The 21,576-nt window shown below is 43.2% G+C and overlaps 1 protein-coding gene across 1 annotated transcript; it reads left to right on the forward strand.

Moving 5' to 3' along the window:
* The first annotated feature begins 2,695 nt into the window (after positions 1-2,695).
* NPY (neuropeptide Y) lies at positions 2,696-10,886 on the forward strand. The gene is made up of 4 exons (XM_080667160.1): positions 2,696-3,370; positions 4,249-4,436; positions 8,805-8,885; positions 10,686-10,886. Exons 2-4 carry the CDS (start codon positions 4,249-4,251, stop codon positions 10,708-10,710), a joined length of 294 nt encoding a protein of 97 aa, XP_080523286.1. The 5' UTR covers positions 2,696-3,370; the 3' UTR covers positions 10,711-10,886.
* Positions 10,887-21,576: the final 10,690 nt, after the last annotated feature.

Consider the following 21,576-nt stretch of genomic DNA (forward strand, 5'->3'; position numbering starts at 1 on the left):
TGTATTGCTTAGACATTGAAGAAGAAATAGTCCATTCAAAGACAAAGCAATAGAAACTATCCAATAAGACACACACAGAAAAAAAGCAAAACAATAAAAAATGAACAGATCATCAATAAAGTATGGGAGAGTATCACTTACCATATGACCCAGCCATTCTGCCCTTAAAGTATTGTTTCCAAGAGAAATAAAAGCATATGTCTATACAGACTTGTAAACCAGTGTTCATAGGAGCTTTATTTGTAATAGTCCAAACTGGAAACAACCCAAAGTCCATGGGTAGTTGAATAGATTTTTAAAAACCACATTTAATATATATCTATATCATGGAATACTACCCAGCAATAAAAAGAAATGAGCTATTGATATGGGTAATAACATGAGTAGATCTGAAAATAATGATGCTGAAGGCAGACTAAGTACATACTATGAAATTGTATTTATATACAGTTCTAGAAAATGCAGACAGATCTCTAATGACAGAAAGCAGATCAATGGGGGAGGGAGGCAGGGAGAGGCAGAAAGAAGGAATTACAAAGGGCCAGGAGGAAACTTGGTGGTGATGTATGTACGTATTCATTACCTTGACTGTGTTGATGACTTCATTGGAGTATATTGGTGAGAATATATCCAGTGGAATAGCTTAAACAGAAGTAGATTAATATATCTCGATTATATCTCCATAAAGCTGGTAAAAATAAATATACATTTAAATAAACAGTTTTGAAACAAAGGAGAGAAGTGACTAGGCAGCTAGAAGGATATCCTGGATACAGTGACTGAGGCTTTGTTTGTTGGGGGTGGAGATTCGGTTTTGCTTTGTTTCTTTTGTGAAGCAAACTCCAGCAAATTTATAAGGTATAAGTATATGTTTTTATATACATAGAGAATTATAGGAAAGAGAAGAGACAATTAAGGGAGCAAAGTCCTGAAAGAAGAGACAGATTATTCAGAGCCCAAGGCCAGGGGATGCAGTTGGGACTAGAGAAAGGGGATGAGGATGGAAGGATACATGTAGGGCACATGGCTCCATTTTTTATGCTCAATTGCAGAACTCTGAGAATAAGCTCTCCTTTTTGGGTACCAGTGATATTATCGTAAGCTAAATTAATCAAATTACACATTCTTTCCCACTCAGGAGTAGTACATCTCCTTAGAAAAGTAATTTCTCCTTAGAAGTAATTCAATGACTCCTTCTGATACCGCACTCAGGTTTGACGGCCTGCCCCTTTTGAAAGCTAATACTCAAAAGAGAGAGGTGCTAATGTAAGGAAAGAGGGTTTATTCAAGTGTCAGCAGCTTGAGGAGATGGTGGACTCTTGTCCTAAAGACCATCTTAACATCCCAGGGCAGGCAGGGTTTTTATTAGGAGGGGGAGAGAAAGCAGAACAAAGAAATCGGGGAGGTGGTTGAAAGTTCTCTGTGTAAGTTAGCGCAGTCTGTTCTGATGATTATCTCAAAGCTGATCAAGTGAAGGTCTGGTTTTTGTTGTTGAAAGTCAGCAGATCTCCTGGACCCAGACTGTTGGTTGCTGGAATCAGCTTCCTTTGAAGTTAGTTTTTGGAAGTCTTTCACAGGTTACAAATTAGTTAACAATTCATCTTTTACAAAAACACTTTTTAACAGAAATGATATTGAAAGAATAGAGGGGTGGTTTATACTTCCAAGTCTGGGTTTCAACTGATGATGAAATAAGATTATTTTATTGAAAAGTGGACTTTGCTCTACCCCTTATCAAGAAAGGGGCTCTTACGTTAAAAGGTGTTCTGCTCTAACTTTACCAAGAACTCTTTAAGCATCCTGAACAACGCCAAGAGCCCTGGTATTTGTGTTTCTGGCACATGTTCATGTAGTATGGAAAAGATGTATTCAGCTAAGTGAAAGGGATGTTGGTCTTCAAAATTTCTAACACAACAGGATTGCTTGCTACGCAGTCATTGATATTTAAGTCAATTCAGTAAAAAAGGCACAAAAACAGTCTGTTTAACAGACTCACTTGTCATTTTAATGTTAAAAAAAAAACCACCAAACTTAATGCTTTAATATCCTAATGTGTCATTTTCTTAAAGAAAGATTCAGACTTCCAGGAGCATTAAGGGAATTTAAAGAGGTAGTCCACTACATAAAGTACTGAACCTGTAAAAGTGGTTTCTGTCTTTCATATTCATTCAACAGGTTTAAATGATGCACAAATCAGTGATTTTTTTTTACCCGTTTTATTTCCATTAGCACACACATTCTTCATCAACATTAATTGAACCTATTTGAGATTAAGGGCTAGCTGATAAAAGAGAAATTGCTGTTATTTTTCTTTCTTTTTAATCCTCACCAGAGGATATGTTTAGAGAGAGGAAGGAAGGGAGGGGGGAGAGAGAGAGAAAGAAAGAGAAACATTGATCAGTTGCCTCCAGCTTCGGGGGATGGAACCTGTAACCTTTGCTGCACCGGAGGACGCTCCAACCAAGGGAGCCACCTGGCCATGGCAGATTGCTGTCCCTTTAACTACCTGTCGCTTGGGAACAAAATGTTCCTTTTGATTGAGCTTTAAGGGGTCTCTCAACCCTTGAAACCTGGCTCTTTCCCAGCAAACTGAGGAAGCGAGTTTACCATGTGCTGCCTCACTCGGAGTTTTCGGTCCCGCCCTTGGGCGAGTTATTGGGAAGGGCTTATATCCCTGCAAGACAAGCCGGGGAGAGGGGCCAAAGCCTGAGAGGAGAGGGTGCCTTTGGGACCCTCTTGCTGGGGGCTTGGGGCTGGCGATCCCGCCGTTAAGCGCAGGAAAATGTGCGCACCACATTGTCTGCCCCAACCCACACCGGAGTTGTGTGGGTGTGGGTGCGCTTACCGCTTGGCTCTCGGAGATGCTCCACCGAGTAGAGAACTCAGGAACCCCCTACCCTGGTGCCAAGCGAGTTGGTGATCCTGGTGACAGGCGACAAAGATGAGCTGGGCTGCTCCTGGGAGTGAAGGGAAGAGGGGTTTGGGCGCCGCTGGAGCGCAGGGACTAGGCTTTGGCTGTCCAACGCTTGGGAGTGCCCACCTCGCTCCCTCAGGTGGTGCCGGCCCCCTACTACCGGGCTGGGCCTGGCCTGGAGAGTTGGGGTGTAATGTGGGTGGCTCCCCGCAGACACTGTAGCTGCAGCGGTCCCAACCCCTCCCCCGCTGCCGCCTCCAGGCGGGAAGTGGAGGGTGGGAGTCACTGGAGCGTGATTGCCCGAGGCCCCTCCTGTCGCTGCGGGAGCTCCATAAAAGCCCTGCTACAACCCGCTCACGACACCCCATCACCGGCTCTCACACCAGGGAGAGGCGCTCCGGACAGCAGAGTACTCGCTGCCCCACCACGCCCGTCCGCCCGCCGCCCACCGTCACCGTGAGTGCCCTCGGGCCTTGACGGGAGCCCAGGGGTTCGGTGCGGGACCCTGTCCCACCCGCTGCGGAGCCTGGGGCGCTGGGAGGGCCGCGCCTCACTCCCCAGTCCCTGCTGGTCTTGCGGGGTGCTCTCCTGCCCCTACACGCTCCAGCCGCTCCGGCCACTAGATTCCACCTGCCCTCCTGGTCCCCTCTGATCCTACAGCCGCCCTTCTCCCAGACCCTCCCGCTGGGTGGTCCTCTGGGTTGCCTTTTGGAGGAAGTGGAGGGAGAACTCGCCCCCCCCCCCAACCCCAGCTGGCGGTTTCCTGGGGGTCTCAGCCTGCAGGGAGGTTTTCCAGGCAGCGCCCCTGAGGGAAGAAGCCTGTATCCTGGACGCGCAGCATGTCCGATCTGGGATCCGACCTGAGACCGACTGGCCCGGGCGCAGTTCTCGCCCCTGCCCCCAAATGGCCACCCCGCGTGGTCTCAGCCGTCTCTCAGGCGCCTACAGCCGGCAGCCCAGAAGTCTCAGGAAGAAACTTTCCTCCCGGACAGGGTTTGGGGAAGGAGGATAGGAAAGCGATGTCCCTTTACCCAGCAGGGGGAACTTCTGTGTGTACGGTGTCTGAACTGGTGCCTCCCACTACACGACTCTCCGCCTGTGACTTGGACCGGAGTCGCACGGAGTTTCCAAGTGGAATGGAGGGGGGCGCGCTGATTGTACCCTAAGCCGGGCGGTGCTTGCCACACTCTGCTCACCTCTGTATCACCGGGTCTAGCTCGTTTCGGGGCTCCTGGGTGTTAGCAGGGGAACAGGCTCCGGGAAGCGAGGGGGTTGTGTGTGACATGTGTCCTCTTAACCCCCGACCCCTTTCCCTGTGCCTTTGGTGCCCTCAGATGCTGGGAAGCAAGCGACTGGGGCTGTCCCGCTTGACGCTCGCCCTGTCCCTGCTCGTGTGCCTGGGCGTGCTGACGGAGGCGTACCCCTCCAAGCCCGAGAAGCCCGGGGAGAACGCGTCTGCGGAGGAGATGGCCAGATACTACTCTGCGCTGCGACACTACATCAACCTCATCACCAGGCAGAGGTGGGTGGGCCGCGAGGGACTCCTCCAGGAGCCTCCTGTCCTGCTTACCCAGGGTCCTGAGGTTTCAGAGAGCACAGGGACCATTTCTTCTCCTTCGTTGTATCCCAGGGCAGGACCCAATCAGGACTGTCACCAATCAGGGAATGTTTGTGCAGGGCATTTAATACTTTCCCTCCGCAATTAGTTACAAAGTCCCCATCCCCAGAATCAGGTTCTCAGCACTGTGTGGCTGGCATCCCCTCCTACCCATCATTCCCTTGCCTTTTTTGTTCTTAGAACAGTGCGGGTACTGTTTTGGAACCAGGAAGGGAAAGTACCAGGTGAAAGGGTGGGCAGTGCCCCTGGAAAACCGCTGCAAGGAAGCCAGAGGGCAGGGTGGTCCAGGAAAAATATCAAAACCCAAGGAGGAAAGAGCTGGTTGATAGAGACATTGCCAGACTTTCCAATCTGCCCAGAGCAAATGGAATGACAGTGTTTAGGAAAAGACAAATAGAGCTATTTTCTTCTCTTCTGTACCGTGTCTCAGACCTTTACTTGAAAATTCTGGTCCAAATAAATAGAGATTTAGCAGAAAACTGTTGATCTAAAATGCAGAAGTTTGGCCATTTTATAGCAGGTGAGTTCTGAAAAGAAAGTGTCTACTTGGTGCTTTATTAGATAGAAGCTTATTGGTCTAGTCACTCTAGGATGATTCCAGAGATGGCATGGAATTCAAGAAATTGTAAACCTCATTCTGAACCCCGGGAAGCGAAAATGAAATGCCACATTTTCACTCTTAATGTCAACTAACTATTAAGCAAAAAAAATCAAATCCAAACAATTTTACAAATAATCTAGGATTTAAAATGTTTCTAAAATTGGTTCATCTTAGTTCTAAATCATTCAATATTTTATTATTTTAATTCTCAAGATCAAATGACCTTAATAAGCTAAAAAACAATGAACCCTTTAAAAGCATTAATGCTATTTAATATATTTAAATTATGTTTTATAAAGTGTTTTTGTTTTTATCATATTTTTGCTTTTTACAAGTCAGGGAATAGTTGGAATGGATGCATAGTGGAGAGAATTTCTATTTCTTAAACAAAGTTTCTTTTTTATGTTTCATTAAAAAGCTGTTTCATCCTGAGAAGTTTTCTAAAAGATCCCCATTTACATAGAATCAGAAATACATGAGAGTGCCAGAATTAAGTAGTATTGGTTTATGGTCCTTGAATACTGATAATGTTAATTAGTGAAAAGCAACAGTGTTTTATATCCTAATAGACTTCTCAGAAAGTTAATTGCTTTTAGTTCTTGCTTATGCTATCTTACAGACCAGAGAAAAGAACTTGTACAAATAAAAAAGATACTGTTACTTTCCAAGAAAACCTTTGTTCTTTAGTTTTTCATTTATAACACCCAGGAGAGCTTAGTTTTGAAAAGACAGTTGCTATAGAGCTTTATCATTATACAGTATAAAGCTTTAGCATTTCAAAATGTTTTCCTAGCCGTTAGTTTGTGCAGTCTTTACCTCAGAGCTTTGGAGTGAGTATAATTACCTCCATTTTACTAAGAACATTTCATGGAATCTTTTTAGGGGTGGTGAAATTGGAGCCCTCCTACTCATTTTCCTTGGATGTTGTCACCACCATCAGCAATCAATATGACTTCCAACATCTTTGATGAGAAAAATGTAAGGGGAAAGGACTTGAGTTTCATGGGAAGAGATTCAGATTCAGTGGAAATGAGTTGGCCCTAGAGCAGAATTTTTGTCTCATCTTCATATAATTCCTCCTTAGAAACTATCAGAGGTATATAATCTGCACCAATAATCTGCATCCTGTATGTGTATTGCCTTCCCACCACATGCCCCCACTCAGATGCACATGTTGGTGTTTTTAAGATTATGGTGTCATTTGTGAATATATGTTTGACTTTGTCATAAATGCTCTCTTTCCTCCCTTTTTCCACACAGTCCATGTTTTTAAGCTGTATACCCTGGTTCACTGCTTCCAAAAGCTACGTTATTTTTTTCTAGAGCATGGTAGATCCACATCTTGTTAGATCGCCTCAGGCTGGCTTTTTGCTCCCATGATATTTGGCAATGTCTGGAGACATTTCTTGTTATCACAACGAGGGGTGGTACTACTGGCATCTAGTGAGTAGGGGCCAGAGATGCAGCTGAACGAACACCCTACTCTGCCTAGGACAGCCCCCTACAACTAAGAATTAGCCAGCCCCAAATGTCCATAGTGCTGCAGTTGAGAAACCCAGTCCTAGGTAAGTGTTTCTCCACCCTGGTGACACCTTGGAATCATCTGAGAAATTTAAACAATATGCTGATGTTAGGCTGCACCCCTGACCAGTTAAGTCAGAACCTGGGGGTAAGGGTGGGTCTTAGACTTCATAGCAATTTTAAAAGCTCTCTCAAGTGCAGCCAGGATTAGGATTATTTCTCCCTCTATAGAATCTATACCTTTGAAAGTTAAAGCATTGTAGAGAAAAAGGATAATCCAGAATAAATTAGAGAAGGAAGAACAGTGAACAGTGCTGTCCTGTGCAAATCCTGCTATTGTAGATGTAGTTTCTTTACCTGATAAATTAGAGAAAATATCGGCCAGTTCTTTCATTCACTGGAGCATGATGAAGATAAATGAGTGAAGGTTGCCCAAGAGTTTTAAGATTAGTAAAATCAACTGATGGACAGAATACATAAGTATAAGCAGCAGCCTAGAGTCTGATAAGACAGCTCCAGGAAATCTTTGAGGAAACCTCACAAATGATGGGGACAGGGGAGTCTGCTTGTTTTTTTCTTCCCTTGAGTCCCAGAAAAGGAGCAATAATAGGAAGATTTCCCCCCAAATTTAGATTTAATTGTGCTTGATAGGCAGTCAGAGTATGCCTTCTGACAGCTCTGTTCCTCAGTTTTATCTCTTAGCTAATCAGTCCAGCCAGGCTAATCTCCCATTTGTGAAAGAAAAGTGGCTGTTGGTGTCCAGTGCCCTTTTTGAAAAAGGGGCAAACAGCCTCTTTAAAAAAAAATGCAGTTTAGTACTGTACACTTGTTAGACTCTTTAGAGAGAGAGAGAGCGCGAGAGCGAGCAAGGGACGGAGGAATGGGTCCATTTACTCACTCACCTGGAGTAAGTAACGTATGCCATCCTGGCAGGAAAGCATAGCCTTGCATTCAGATATTGTCCTATTCATATCCTGCAACAGGAGAAAAAGACCAGAAACATTTCTATGGACCAGTAGGATTCCTTTATTCTTACAGGGCAGATTTTAAAATCACAGCATGACATATAAGCATAACCAATGGACACAAGACACTGGGGGGGGGGGCGCAGGGGGGATGTCAATGGGGAAAAAAAGGAGACATCTGTACTACTATTTGTAATACTTCAAACAATAAAATAAAAACTATATGACTACTTGAAACAAAACAGAACGAAAAAATCACAGCATGAGAGAAAGCTTTTTTTACCTTGTGGTACCGCAAACAAATAAGGAAAATGTAGAACCCAGGTTCCATTGCTATCTAAGAAAGTGTGGATTTCAGCGGCAGCCACTTGCATTTGTGTATCACTTTCAAAGCATTGTGACACACTGCATTTTCACTAAGAGTCTGATTTAAGTATGTTATGATTTTGTTTTTACAAATGAAAAAACTAAGATTAAAAGACACAAGTGGGTCTAGAGCTTTAGTCACCAATTTTGTTGTTAGAGATGTTTCTTAAATATGATCTGGCCTCTTTAAGATTTAAACTGCTGTATATCATTTGAACTATAGCCAATTAACTAATTATGGAAACGTTAAAATCATACTTTGATGTACTTTTATTTCCTATCACCTAGTTATAAATATATCTACACATGTATTATTTGTGGTATAAAAAGACAATTTGGAATTTTGGTTGGGTTTAAATAATCTGTTATTTAAGTATGTAAAAAATTATATACATATTTAATTTGAAGTCATATTTATGATGTTTTTTATTTTTTAATCGATTTTAGAGAGAGGGAGGGAGAGAGGGAGGGAAAAACATGGATGTGTGAGAGAAACATCAATCAGTTGCCTCCCACATGAGCCCCAACTGGGGACTGAACCTGAAACTAGGGTATGTGCCCTGACCAGGAATCAAACAAGCCTGCCACCTTTTCTGTATGGGATGATGCTCCAACCACCTGAGCCACCCGCCAGGGCATGATGTTTTTGATGATAATGTGTGCTTTGTGCACCTAAATTACTGTTAGCAGATAATTACCTGAAAGTCAGTTTTAGGTTTGATAATCCAAATGGGAGACCATCTTCTTTTTTTCCTAAATATTTTTATGAATATTCAAAACCTGCTTTAAAGAATTTTTCCTTTTTTTTGGTTTTGGTAGATATGGGAAACGATCCAGCCCTGAGACGCTGATTTCAGACCTCTTGATGAGTGAAAGCGCAGAGAATATTCCTCGAACTAGGTATGGAAAGGCTAGTGTGGGGACTTTGGGGGGGGGGGGAATCAGAGAGGGCTGCTTGGGGAGGAAGCTTTGGAACTGAGTCTTCCAGACCAGGTAGGATTTGGAGAGAAAGGGGGATGGGGAATTAGGTGGGAAGGACCTTTCTTTTCATGTAGTCATTTGTAAATCTTTAAACTGTGGGGTAATATTTTCTACTGCAAATTATTTGGTGCTCCTTGGAAAACTTTAAATATAAGTGACTTTTACTGCAGAAATTAGTCTATGGATAATTTCTATTGGGTTAGAATTGGGGGAGCATCAATGAGTCCCCATCTCTACATTGAAATGACCAATCATCCAATTTTGGCTGGGGTAATCTTTGTTTTTTATATACTATGTGGAGTGTCTGGATATTTGAGAATATGTCCCTCATGAGTCTTATTCCAATCTTTCTGGTTTTACATGAAACTAGATAAATTACAGGGAGCTCATTTACTTTTTAACATATTTTAGTTCAACTGATGTCACATAGTAATTTATTGCATTCAGTGAATGAATGTTGAACAATGTATTATTCTTAGGGGCTTGTAGCCTTGGGACTTTCTTGGAGGGTGGACTGTCTTGGGAAGAGATGCCCACCAATATCTAAGGGTCAAACATTGGGCCAGGACCCTCTGGTGCCCCTGGACAAGGAGTTCTGCTAAAAGGAAGCCTGGTCCCCCTTGGTTTTCATCCGCTGCCTCTTGCCTCTACCCCCAGTTAGATCACATGGCATATGGTTCATCCATTTCTGTGGTAGCTTGTCTGCCTTAAACCCAGAGCTCGACAACGGCAAGAACCAAGTTCCCCAGAAGAGGTCACTAGAACACTTGCTCAGTGAGTGTGACTGGCGAGTCACTCTTCATTGGGGTTCCCCTTGGAGGTTAAAGCAGGTGACCTGCCCTCCAACCCTTCCTCCGTCCCTTGTGCAATGGCCAGCCAGAGTGAAGGTGCAATTCTAGAGTTGTCAGGTTTGTTTTCTCCGAGGGAAACAACCACTTGGACTGGAATAAAGCTCCAGTGCTCATGTCTGTGGAGGTACCAGCCAGATGTCAATAACACATGCAAGGGAAACAAATGGAAAATTCATAAGGATTGCTTTTACATACTAATCAGTAAATGCTTTTTCATGTTTCATGGACATGCGTATGATGTTTGCTACGGTAAAAAGCTTAGGGTAAGATATACTCTATCTACTTAGGATAAGAAAAAGAACCATCCAGACCTACTTTGTTTTGTGGCCTGAAGTTGCACGGTTAGGGCATGAAGTAAAGTTAATTGCATCCTGATTGACAGCCACAATCAAGTGCAGTTATAAGGAAACAAAACCTGACAGCCTTGATGTTGCCTGTGAATGCTATTTTATTAAAAAGGGTTCTTTATAGTCCAAATACATAGCGTCTGCCTACATAAAAAGCCTTGAAGGGAAACAAAGGAAGCATATTCAGAGTTGAGCAACAATAACTTTCTTGTTACAGTTTCGTGTGGTTCCTAGTTTTGATCTTCAGAAATACTGCAGGGTTCTTTGATAAACACAGAGCCTTTTAAATAGTCCCTCTGCGATTTGCCCAAGACTCCCATGACCACGAGTGAAAGCTACTCAGCTGGGTCTGTGCACATTGCGCCACTGTCTCCCGCTCTGATATGCCACACGGAATGCCAGTGGGAGCCCTTTCCACAGTTTCTGACCATCTTTCAGTTCAGAACAGAATGTCTCGCTCTTGCCAGCCCCCCAGGAAGCTGGGGAGCTTCTCTTACACGCTCTGCTTCTTCTGTTGACAGGCTGGAAGACGGCTCTATGTGGTGAGGGGAGAGGAAACTTGCTCTCCGGGCTTTGCCTATTTTCCAGCCCCAATTTCATTCTGTAAAGCTAGACTCTGCCTGTCCTCCCAATGCAAGCAGCCCCTGTGCTCCACTCTGCACAGCTCTCCTCTGTTGTCGTCGTATATATGTGTGTTTCAATAAAGTAACATGCATTCAAAAGTGTGTGCTCCTCAATGAAAGATCTGATGTTGCGACAGTGATCATTAAGTTATTCATGAAATCGGTCTCCCAAGTAGCAAATTCAAGGCTTGTTTCACCAATATTAAAGCAGTGGCTATGGAAAATACAAAGATATGATGATTTATGATGGCCAAGACTTAGCTGTGTGTGTGTAACAGAAGTATTTGGAAACATTGGACAGGGGGATGCTAGTTTGGAGCAATTTGATGAACTGCCTCCTGCCATGCACATGGGCTCCTTGTTAACCTCATTGGCCTGTGCTGTTCACAGACAGGATTGCTGTCTAATAGCATTTCCTGAAAAACGTCTTCTGTCTCCCCTGTTTAACGTGGTAGCCACTAGCCACCTGTGGCTTTTGAGCACTTGAATGTAGCTCATGAAATGAGGAGCTGAGTTTTAAACCTTATTGAACTTTAAATAGCCAGATGTTTCTAGCAGTTACCATGTTAGACAGCTCAGGTATACACAGTTCCTTAGGCTACTACTCTTGGAATTGGAGTCATGAGCAGAAATACACTTGAGCAGGATGATTACGTTTTCACACAACATGGGGTGTGTTAATCAATTTAGCTAAAAGTTATTAAACCCCTTCCTTCATGTACCTATTTGTATGAGCTTAGTTTTAAATCAATGTTGTTAGATTCTTACATGTAATTTTTAAATCAAAGAAAATGGGAATTTCCCACCACATCTCAATGCCTAAAAGGCTAAACATGAAACAGTCTACATTGTATTTATAACTCTCCCCTCTTCACCTCGTCAAGCGAGAAAGAGACGAATCCTGCACACCAGGGAGCTCTGTGGTGTGATCAGTGGCTCCCAGGCTCTCTGACCTTCATCTTCTCTCGACTTGTGAGTGCTCACTTGTGGAATGAGAGTAGTAAATCCTGCCCAACTTTCCACATGTCTATACTGGGATTAAAATTCAAGTTAAGGTATTGTTATAAGCAAGCAATAGTAGGGAAGAGGGTAAGGATGATGTTTTTGATGATCCCTGTGCTGGGTTACGAATCCCTTGCTAGAGATGGAATGTTGTGTCCCTCCACATCCATATGTTGAAATCCTAATCCTCAGTGTGACGGTATTTTGAGGTGGGCTCTTTGGGGGTGATTAGAAGATGAGCACACATGAATAGGATTAATACCCATATAGAAAGGGACTCCAGAGTGTTCCCTTGTCCTTACTATCACATAGGACACAGTGAGAAGATCATTGTTCATTAACCAGGAAGCAGGCTCAAGTGGCAACACTGCTTCCAACAGGATCCCTAGTAGTAGTTACCAAACATTTTCAGCCTGCTGATCCTCTCCGGAATAGGCGTAAAGGCACCAGATCACCCACCTGTCATTGCAAATAATAATCCTCACTTCAGTGACAGTGAGAACAACTCCACCTTCATTAATGAGCCTAGTGACCATGGGTTCATGCACATTGAAAGGAAATTAATTAGAAGGTGGCTGGCGGGGTGGGACTGGGAGAGATGGGCTGGACACGTCCTGGAGCCAACCTCCCGCGGTCCCTCCCTGGCCGGCCGCACCTGGGGTGACCCCGTGGCTCGAAGGATGTCTGCGGAGTGAGCAGGATCCCTCTGGCAGGTGGGGTCCCTTGGTCTGGCCAGTGGGGATCAAGCCGAAACTGGCTCTTCGACATCCCCCGAGGGGTCCCAGAGTGTGAGAGGGCACTCTGGAAAGTTGCTGTAGTACAGGGTGTGGAACACAAACGCAAATGTGCAGTAAACCAGATTTGGGGCGACAGTGCCCAGCAACAACATAACCCACGGCCGAAAGTGAAATAGCGCGGCCCTGCAAGGAATCGGGCTCCCTCCTCTTTGGTTTCGGGATGCATCACCCGAGAACCATCGCTGCCAAGTCACTGCAGCTCGGCAGCTCCTGCGTTGTCTGCCCCCTGGTGGTCAGTGTGTGTCATTGCGACCGATTGGGTGGACACTTAGCATTTTAGCCTTTTGTATATATAGATGCCTATAAACAAAATAAGTCTATAAGCATTATTAAGCTCTCCTCTCATCCAAACTCTGTTCTGCCTTAAGTATAAATTGTTCATAACTTTTTTGCAGATGCTGTTACATTTTTATGTTGATCTTTACAATGCCATGACACATTCAAGTAGATAATTATTCCACCGATTTTCACAGATAAGGAAACTGAGGCCCAGGGAAACTACGTGACTTTCTATCTCAGGTTAGGGGTCCAGACAGTGGCTCCTCTAGTTACAAATCTACCCTGCCTGATGCTGTCTCACAGAAGAAGAAAGTCAAGACCAGGTCACATATAATCCAGTTAAGAATATAACTGGCACACTTAAATTAGAGAATAACAAAGTACTAAACTGTGCAAGAAGCATTTAGAAAGAGGAATGAGTGTGGGCAGAACCAGCTGGAAAGGGCTTAATGGAGAATGTGAACGTTGAGCTGGAATGAGGACACTATGTAAGGTGACCAGCTGGGCTAAACTCAGAGGTAGGACAGCTGCAACTTGTGTAGGAAATGACAGGACCAGGGGCAGAGTAGCCAGGGGTTGGATTGATGAAGTAGGTCCAAGAATGGCCAAACTCATCCATCTGTCCACTCATTCACTTAACATTTTTTGAGCACCTTGTATATATTGGGCATTGTACTAAGCGCTGGGGATATAAAGATCAATAATAGTATCTCAGGCAATTTACTGTCTAATGAGGGAGACAGATAATTACAGTGCATTCTTAGAAGAGCTAAAATGAGAGTGTTAGAGGTTTGCATATAGCTAGGTTCTTCCGTCCTACTCATCATGCTTCCCTTTGCAGTTTTCTGACAAAGGAGCTGTAGATTTGAGAACCAGTTGCCAAATAGAGAACAAAATTCCACATGGGCAAGTATCTGATGATTCAGATTCAGGGCTGCCCTAAGCCGAGTCAGGGCACTGGGCTGAGGCCCAAGACTCTGGAATATCCCCTTCCCCCATATAAAATGTCAGCATTCTGGTGGTGAGTGACAGGAATTAGTGAGTTTGGTGAGGGACCTTGCCAAATTTACTTACCCAAACAGCCACATGGAGAAGAAGAGCCGGCCCATCACATGCGGCAGCAAATGGAAGAAAAGAAGGGCACTCGTGAATGCAGGTTGCCTTCTGACACAGCGTCCCTGCCCACAGTGCAATGGGGCCTCAGGAAACAGAACAGCCGCTGGCCTGGCATCCTGAGGGAGATGGGGAGAGGACAGAGCCTCGATGGGCCAAGGCTGCAGCTCGGGTCCTTCACACACAGCATGCTCACAGCGGTCATTCCCTGTCGTGGGGTCTGAACTATCTCCTCCCTACCTCACAAGAAGTGGGCATGAGGTGCTCCAGAAGGGGGCCCCCACCCCAGGCTGGGGAGAATGAGGGAGGAGCACCTGTTGCCAGATGAAGAATGAGAGATAGGAGGCAGAGGACATGCAGTTAAGAGAGAGCAATACATATTTTGAGTGTTTTGTAAGTTATTTGAATTTGTCCATATGCTAGGCCTGGACCACTGGGTTACTGTTTTAAAGGGAAAACCCCATTTGGTATGAAAGCAAGTCCTCTAGGCCAGCAGTCACCAACCTTTCAGACCTCACGGACCACTGGTTGGCGACCGCTGCTCTAGGCAGCCCAATTCTTTTCTCCCAGCCATTCTTCCCTCCCCCCTCATCCCAATACCTCCTGCTCTTCTTGTGGATGTGGCTCCATGGACAAACCAGGCTTCCTCCACCCCACCCCCCGCAGCTCCCCGAATAGTATTCTTCATTCAGCTAAATGAGGACTAGACTTCCCAGACTGAGATCTCTTAAACATGATCTTATGGACAAATTTACAAGTTCAGAGAATAAATATATTGAGGTCAGTTTACTTGCTTATTCAGGAAGGAAGGGACTATTTCTTCTGTGATATTTGAACTTCCTGAATATCTTCCAGCTTCTTTCCGTGTCTAGATAAGGGCCAGGGCAGAGAAGCAGATAGGGACAAAGAGAAGGGGAAATCAGTTCTGGTTTGGAATTTGCACACTGTGGCCCAGTGCTTCCCGCTGAGTGAAGTAAGGATGACGGATGCTCCTGTCTAAAGCTACACCCACGTGCAGACTCTGTGACCCTTCTGATGACAGGAAAGTAAATATGATGGCAGTTAATTGTTTCCCTCTTTCTAATACACACGCATATGCTTACATGGTTACTACTATGTAGGCAAGAGAAAATGTTTCTTCTCCTCCATGTAGAACATTGGAATTAGTTACAGTATCATCAGAATGAAACAAATACCCTTTTCTATCATCATAAAGGAAAACAGCCTTTTAAATAAGATATTTCGGTGGAATATTCTTTTATTGTGGTTCATGCTAGGAGCTTTATGATATATTGTCACAATTAAATGATTGCCTTTTCTTCTGCCTATTAAAAATTAGCACAGTGTGAAATCTCACTGAATCTTTTAAAAATCAGAATGGAATAACATATAATTAATCTTATATGTCACCTAGGTTCATTTTTTAATGTGGTAAGTAATAGCTATCAATTTGAACTCATTCTAATGCTGCAGGATTGAAACTCTTTGCAATTATGGGCACTGTGTGGGATGATACCTGCCTGGTTGCCTGACGTATGGTAGGTGCTCGATGGAAGCCAGTTCAGTCTGGAGGTGAGTGTGACGACTGAAAGTGATCCCACATGAGCCAGAACAAGTGCAGTGTTTGGTGAACAACCTCAGAGGATTTGTTGTGATTTTTCCAGGAGGTGCAGGTACCATTTTTTACAAAATTACAGGAGTTTATTCAACCATGCCTTCCTGGAGCCCTCAAAGTTATTGGTTGATAGTGTCCTTTCCTTCATCTCGTAAGTTTCACTCACTTTACCTTTAGTATGCAGTTCAGAAAGAACTTTTTTCTTCAACCTTGACTATTGTGGTACCAGAATTTTCAGAAGTGTCTTTTGGCTCACTAATAATTTTTACCTGGCTCTAAGTTTAACGATCGTTTTGGAGTTATTGCAAATTGTTACTGGTTATATTGCTAGTGTATTGCCATATTACTGGAATGTCCTATTAGCATTATTCCCCATGTTACTAATGTATTGACTCTAATTTGGGATGTATCGTAAAAGTGTTTTTGTCCTTAGGCAAATTATTTTGATATTTAGACATATAAAGAATTTGAGTCTTTTTAACAAACTGATTAACTTAAAAGTCACAGATTCCTTTAATTCCCAATCTAGTCCTAATTTCAGGATTCTCTGTTTTCCCAGAAGTTAAGTTTGCAACTTGAGTTGTTCCGTGTATTTATTTACAATTTGACTTGACTCATTAATTTGACTGCTATACTATGGTATTATGAGGGAAATTAAAGTTAAAATGCAAACCTTTTAGTAGAACATAAAAATCACATTTTACCATTTCTTCTCACTAAGTGACACCTCACTCTGTGGATATTATCTACTAGAGAGAACAGCATCATTCAAATGATTTTTTTCAATTAAAGTTTTCCTGAGATAATTTGAGTTGTATTTATTCTGACTCCTACATCTTTTCGCTCACTGCCAAATCTTTTCAAATCATAGCAACCCACTAAATTAACTGGTCTGTGAATTTTAATGTAAAATAAGCAATGTTGGCAGAACATATTTAATATAGCCATTCTTCCTAACAGACTGAGTTATTGACCAAGTTAAAATGGAGCCAGCTCATCTCTGATAAGTTTCTAGAGTCCCAAGGATGCTACCAATTTCTGAAACACTAACCAAAGAATCTCTCTGTGACAGGTAGTCTGCTAGGTTCGAAGACTGATACAAAGAACAGAGTTTCTCTGCTCTTAAGGACCTAACAATTTATAAGGAGATAGACACATGCTTAAGTGACTGTAATACAAGGTGGATCATGACTGAGGTTTGAATAGAAGCACAAAGCAATTGCTGTGGGAGAGCAGGGGGCTGAAACAACTCCCAGTAGTGTGTGTCGGGGGTGGGGAGTGTCATTTGAAATGTTCCTTGGTGAGTGGCAACAGTTCCATAGGCTGCTCTTTTGTGGACCTCAAGATCATTATGAACTATGTTGTGTTCCTAGAAAAAAAAGCTGTACAGGTGTCTAAGCAAGTTCCAACTGGTATTCTGAGGTGGTTTTCTGGGGAATGGTGACTGGCTACCCATCTGAGTGTGAGTGTTGATTGTCATCTCAGAGTGAGCATGGATTGAGTTGATGCTCCTGGGAGCTGGGATGAGCGTGTAGGACCATGGAGGGGATAGGGTGGCTAATACCTTCCCCATGAAAACGAGGCACTCATTTAGGGTAACAGTGTGAGAAGAGTAAGTACACAAAGCCAAACGTACCATGTTTTTGAAAGAAGTGATGTGGTAGGCATAGGCTGCATTGGGGTCTAGGTGACAAAGTGTAACAAAGAAGAGATACTTCTCTCCTGCACACAGACCCCAAGGCAACTTTCGCCTGGGACTCAGGGGACCGGCAGAGACCCAGTGCTGTGCCCAGCAGCCAGAGGGAGACACGGGCACTTGGCAGGGCAGGGTTCTCATGAAGGGCTCCAACAGTTGTGATGATGCCAGCAAATCAGTTTTGGGATGTTGACCTGGTAGGATGACCAGTCATTCTGATTTCCCCAGGACTTTCTCAGGTTTAGCATGGAAAGTCCTACATCTTGAAAAACCCTTTAGTCCTAAGCAAACCAGGACAGCTGATCACCCCACTTGAGAAACAAACCACTATGATCTTGTGTTAAGGGAAAATACAGGGATGGGTAGCTCTACAGTTGTAAGTACTTGACACACAGAGTTTATTCTTGTATTTATTCATTATTGTGTTGTTTATTTGTATTACATCTGTAAGCCTACTTCTGCCCACCCCCGCCGTGTACTCTGAGTGCCAAACTACTTAGAAGTGAGCATGTCAACTAACCATCAGCATTTATACACCTGAATATAAATGTTCAACTGCATGCTATTGCCCTAATTAAACTTACAGTACACTGTTCTCTTTGGATAATTGCAAAAGGTAGTTTAAAAATATTCCCATGATAGAAAAACACCAGCTGTGAAGACATTAAGAATTTCTTATAATTTCTAGACGAGTCACTTTTCTATTTTAACATTATAAATACATTGGTTCTGTGAATGCATTAAATATTTAATTTCATGGATAATTAATTCTTTATAAGAAAAAAGATTTTAACTCAAAATTCTAAATAGCTATTTGCCTTTTAAAGTTATGTTTTGAAGGTTTTGTTTGTGTGTGCTTTAAAGAATAGGGTATGAGGAAGCTAACATTGGTTGAGAAGCTAGTATAAACTGGCCTTTTAATTCTTTTAATCTTCATACTAATTATGAGAGGCAGGTATTGCTGGCCACATTTTACAGATGAGGAAACTGAGGCGCAGAGAGGTAAAGTGAAACAAGGCAACAAACCTGGTAAGTGGTGGAGCTGGAACTCCAACCCAGGCCAGATGGACTATACAGCCCATGTTCTTTGTGTTACATCTTTGGGGATTTTAAGCCACTGTGTTTCTTTCAGTAGAATTCTAGCCCACTGTTTTATTATATATACTAGAGGCTCGATACACAGAATTCACGTAAGAGGCTTGGCCCTCTCAGCCCCAGCTTCGTCTGGACGGTCATTCTGCTGTTCGGTCTAATTAGCACATTAGCTCTTTATTATATAGGATGATCACTATGGTCATAAGGGACAGGCAGCACAGAGAACTGTTAAGATAGACTTTGATGTCAGAAAAGACTAGATTTTTTTTATTATTTATGCAATGACCCCTCTCCCTTATTTCCAGTATGGATTTTGCCTAAAAGTTTAGTGTGTCTAATACTAATTCAGCTACACTAGCTTATTTACCTATTTTTTTTCCATCCATTTACCTTAAACCTTTCTGAGTCATTAAGTTATAGGTGCATTTCTTGTAACAGAATACGGCTATTTAAAAAATGTAAACAGTGAGCTCTTGCAACTAACGTGTTTAGACTACTGTTGACCCTTGAACTTCATGGGTTTGAACTGGGGTCCACTTATACACAAAATTTTCCAATAAATATACAGTCCAGGGTCTCACATTTGTGGATTCAACCAATCACAGATCAAAAACAATATTTTTAAAAATTATTATGTTTATGATAGAGACAGAGGCATGGAGAGGGAGTCGTTTTGTGTTTGCACCAGCCAGGTGACTCAGGGGAATTACCAACTAGTTTATGTGAATTCCTTATCTTAGTAGTCCCTGCATTATGGGGTTAAAATAAATATAACATACATGATTTTGAAGTTGGTGTTTTAGGTTCCTATGGCGACATTTTCCCCCATCCAGAGCCTTGGCACAGGTAGGTCAGCTGAGCCAATGGCATAGTTTTTTCTATTTCATCCTTTTATAATTTGTTATATCTACCATGAGCAGCTATTTGAGGGTCTTGTATTTATACTGAATTCTCAGTTCCCCTTCCCAGTTGGCAAGCTGAAATGCTAGTCTACAGCCTTCATCTGGGCATTGAAACCAGCGCTCCTAGGTTACTTGGACTTCCTGCCAATAAAGTCTTCAAGAGAAGGAAGCATAAGCTCAGTTCCTTAGATGCTGGCCTTTTAGTTTCCTTTTCATTTCTGGTACCTAAATAATACTTCTCCCTTTGTTGTGAGCTCTGTTTTGCATTTTAAATATTATATATATTTATTCAGTATTAGAGGCCCGGTGCATGGAATTCATGCACTCAGGGTGGCGGGCGGGGGGGGGGGGGTCCCTTAGCCTGGCCTGCATACTCTCACAGTCCGGGAGCCCCGCGATTGATCACCCCAAAGAAGTAGGCCCCAACCACCCACAGCAGCACTGCTGCTGACTAGCCTGGGCCTCCCTTTTTGGGGCGATTGTGGAGCCCTCCGATTGATTGCCCTGTGGCCAGTGGTCTGGGCCTCCCTCTGCAGGGCGATCATGGGGCAATGGCCGGCCCCCCCACCAATTGCATCGCACCCGCCTTGGCTGGCCTAGCGCCAGTGGGTGTCATAGGATGGTCGTCCGGACGGTCGTTCTGCTGTTCGGCTGTTAGGTCAATTTGCATATTACGCTTTTATTATAGATTTCTATAGTGTGTTTTCATTGTACTTGATTTTCACTGAACTGAATCTCACAGATGCTAATTCTCTGCTCATTGCTATGTTCTGTGTGTGCACAAAGTGCAGTAATCCCTTGGTAAATAAGTGAGAGACTTGAAAAATGTATTTTGCCTAGAACCTGGCTGGCGTGGCTCAGTGGTTGACCATTGACCTATGAACCAGGAGGTCATGATTCGATTCCCAGTCAGGGCACATGCTGTGTTGGGGGCTCGATCCCCAGTGTGGGGTGTGCAGAAGGCCACTCATCAATGGTTTTCTCTCATCATTGATGTTTCTCTCTCTCTCTCTCCCTCTACCTTCCTCTCTGAAATCAATAAAATAAAAAAGTATATATGTATACTAGTATATTTAGCCTAGTGTCTCAGGAAGGCTGCCATTAGACAGAAATGAAGATGCACATGAATTTATACCACAACTAATAAGAAAACCACAGTATAGTGAGAAAGTCAGATCCTATCCTAAAGGAACAATAGGTACATTGGAGCTAATTCTTATTCCATATTTTACTACTTGAGTAAGCTAATTGCAATCTCTCCCCTAGTTTCAGCTTCTTAAAAAAATGAGTAATAAAATCAATCTTGCCTAATTGTTAGAATTAAATGAAGGAATAGACACTTCTATTGCATAAAATACTTGGCAAAATACCAGACAGATAATAAGTGCTCGATAAATTGTAGTTCCCTCCCTCCATCAAGACAAAGAGAATAGGTATGTATGTTGTCAGGTTCTTCATTAGAGATGACTTGTCAAAAAGGGATTTCAGCAGCTAATTTAGATGCATAACCAAAGTGGCCTTTAGAAATCTGGAGTACTTAAAGGTTCACTTGGGCAATAAAGGTCAATGAAGATGCAAACCCTGACTTGTCGCCACTCACAGCACCGAGCACCTTGATGATTGACAGTATCCAAGTCTCAGATTCTGGGATCCCTCAACACAGCTGGCTGCCATTGCACTCAGAAGATCTGAATAGGGTCATTGCTTTAAAAGTTTGTTGAATCTGATCTTTCAAAGAATATTGACGTCTTGTAGAAACCCGTATATAACTGTAGAACAGTTCCCCTTGATGCAGATTTTATTTCCCACATCTCAGCTCTGAGTGGGTGGAGGGAGGCAGTAAGTGGGAAAGGCAGCGGCTCCCCTGGCTATTCCTTCACATGGACAAAACTGATGTCAGAATTCCACAGGCTGAAGCATTAGAAGGGACTTTAGAAATCGTTAACTTGTTGGCAATTATCAAATCTTGTTCCCAGTATCAGTCCCTAGCAGAGCTGGTTGCTGGTTTTTCATTATAATAGGATGAATGGTGCAATGAAGTTGTCTGAACGCTATATTCTTGTAATGGAGACTTAAAAGTGGTCATGTGCCTTGTTAACATTGTTTCATAAGATTGGAATTTGCCAGAATGCTAAGGGTGGGCTGCTTTTCTCATCTATAGAGAAGAAATTTATTTGTGGCATGGACTGTGTTTCAGATGTTTAAAAAAAAAGTGGTGCAGGCGGAGATTTCTTTATTCTGTCCTACTGGAGCTAAGTTTCTTTGCCATGTGTCATGCTCATTGATGATG

Source organism: Plecotus auritus, assembly GCF_963455305.1.
Source record: "Plecotus auritus genome assembly, chromosome: 4".
NCBI lineage: Eukaryota > Metazoa > Chordata > Mammalia > Chiroptera > Vespertilionidae > Plecotus > Plecotus auritus.